The 1208-nt window shown below is 36.7% G+C and overlaps 1 protein-coding gene across 1 annotated transcript; it reads right to left on the bottom strand.

Annotated features, from left to right (window-relative positions):
- Window positions 1-140: 140 nt before the first annotated feature.
- Window positions 141-1174, bottom strand: LOC140321524 (kinesin-like protein KIF11; the record flags this gene model as incomplete). The annotated part of the gene is made up of 4 exons (XM_072398240.1): window positions 1099-1174; window positions 596-728; window positions 349-446; window positions 141-219 (listed from the first exon to the last, which is right to left on the bottom strand). Coding segments are annotated over exons 1-4 (384 nt in total), but the record flags the coding sequence as incomplete, so codon positions are not given.
- Window positions 1175-1208: the final 34 nt, after the last annotated feature.

The raw sequence follows: 1208 nt of genomic DNA, 5'->3' as shown, positions 1-1208 counted from the left end.
TTGAACCTTACTGCATAGGTTATCATGCTTTACATCAGGCAGGTGTAAACCAACTTTTAGTAAGTAACCACAGGTAATAGCAGGAAAAAATAAATGTCAATTTAAAAAACATGTCTATTTGATTAAATATATAGTCATACCTGTTCCCATGTAAACTCCCCTTCCGATGACCTCTCCCCTTCCATGGTGAAGGTCTTACCGGTACCAGTTTGGCCATAGCTAAGGAAAAGAGACCAGGAATTATAGGTCAGTTAAACCTAATCTTACATTGGTATAATAAAATTACTGTTTTATATGGTGTTGGTTTAGTGCAATACACAAATACTACATGCTGCAAATGGTACTCACGCAAAAATGGTGCAGTTGTAACCCATTATAACTTCATCTAGGATGGGGCATACAACACTCCTATACACTTCAATTTGTTTAGCAGCTGGCCCGAATACCTGGAGAAAAAAAGAATGATAAAATTATTGGATAATAGTGTAACACTATTCAGCTTCCTTGGGTTGGGTGTATTTACAAAGAATAACAGTAACATTTTTAAATTCCTGGAAGAATGCACACAACAGGGATGGGCACACTGACCACTCACCATATCAAATGTGTAGTTCTTTTTCCCCAATTTGTCATTTATACCTCCAGTCCGCACAGCAACTTCTCTCCTTTGAGCATCAAACTCCAGCACAGAATGAGAGTTAGCCTTCCGCTCCAACTGATTGAAAGGTCTGGAAGATAGAAAATAGAAAGATGTTCATATTTCTTATTCGCACCAAATAACATTTTAGAAGTCACATTTCTGCATAATGCTCCCTGGGTAATCTGCAAATTCTGCATAGAGTAGGTAAGAAACAGTAGGCTAGAAACTTTGTTGTAGTTTTCCTGCAATTTTTCCTTCCATTCATCCTTTGGGATGAAACATTACCCTGATGGGGGAGGAATCTGGACCCCCAAGAAATATAAAAAAAAAAAAAAAAAAAAAAAAAAAAAAAAAAAAAAGACGGTTCTAATAATTTCCCACTCTATCCAAAATAGGCTTTTTGGTTTGAATACTGAAACATAAATGAAAGAATAAAATCCTATTTTCTGCAAACATACCTGCATCTCACAACAACCTGGATGTTCTTCCCCTTTTCATCCTTCTTGGACATGGCTGAAGGCTGGGAAGACATAGTCACCTAAACAGACAGAAGAAAAAAAATGGATTT

The sequence above is a fragment of the Pyxicephalus adspersus genome, unplaced genomic scaffold (genome assembly GCF_032062135.1).
Source record: "Pyxicephalus adspersus unplaced genomic scaffold, UCB_Pads_2.0 Sca7185, whole genome shotgun sequence".
Lineage (NCBI taxonomy): Eukaryota > Metazoa > Chordata > Amphibia > Anura > Pyxicephalidae > Pyxicephalus > Pyxicephalus adspersus.
This window is presented reverse-complemented; position numbering and strand designations above follow the sequence as displayed.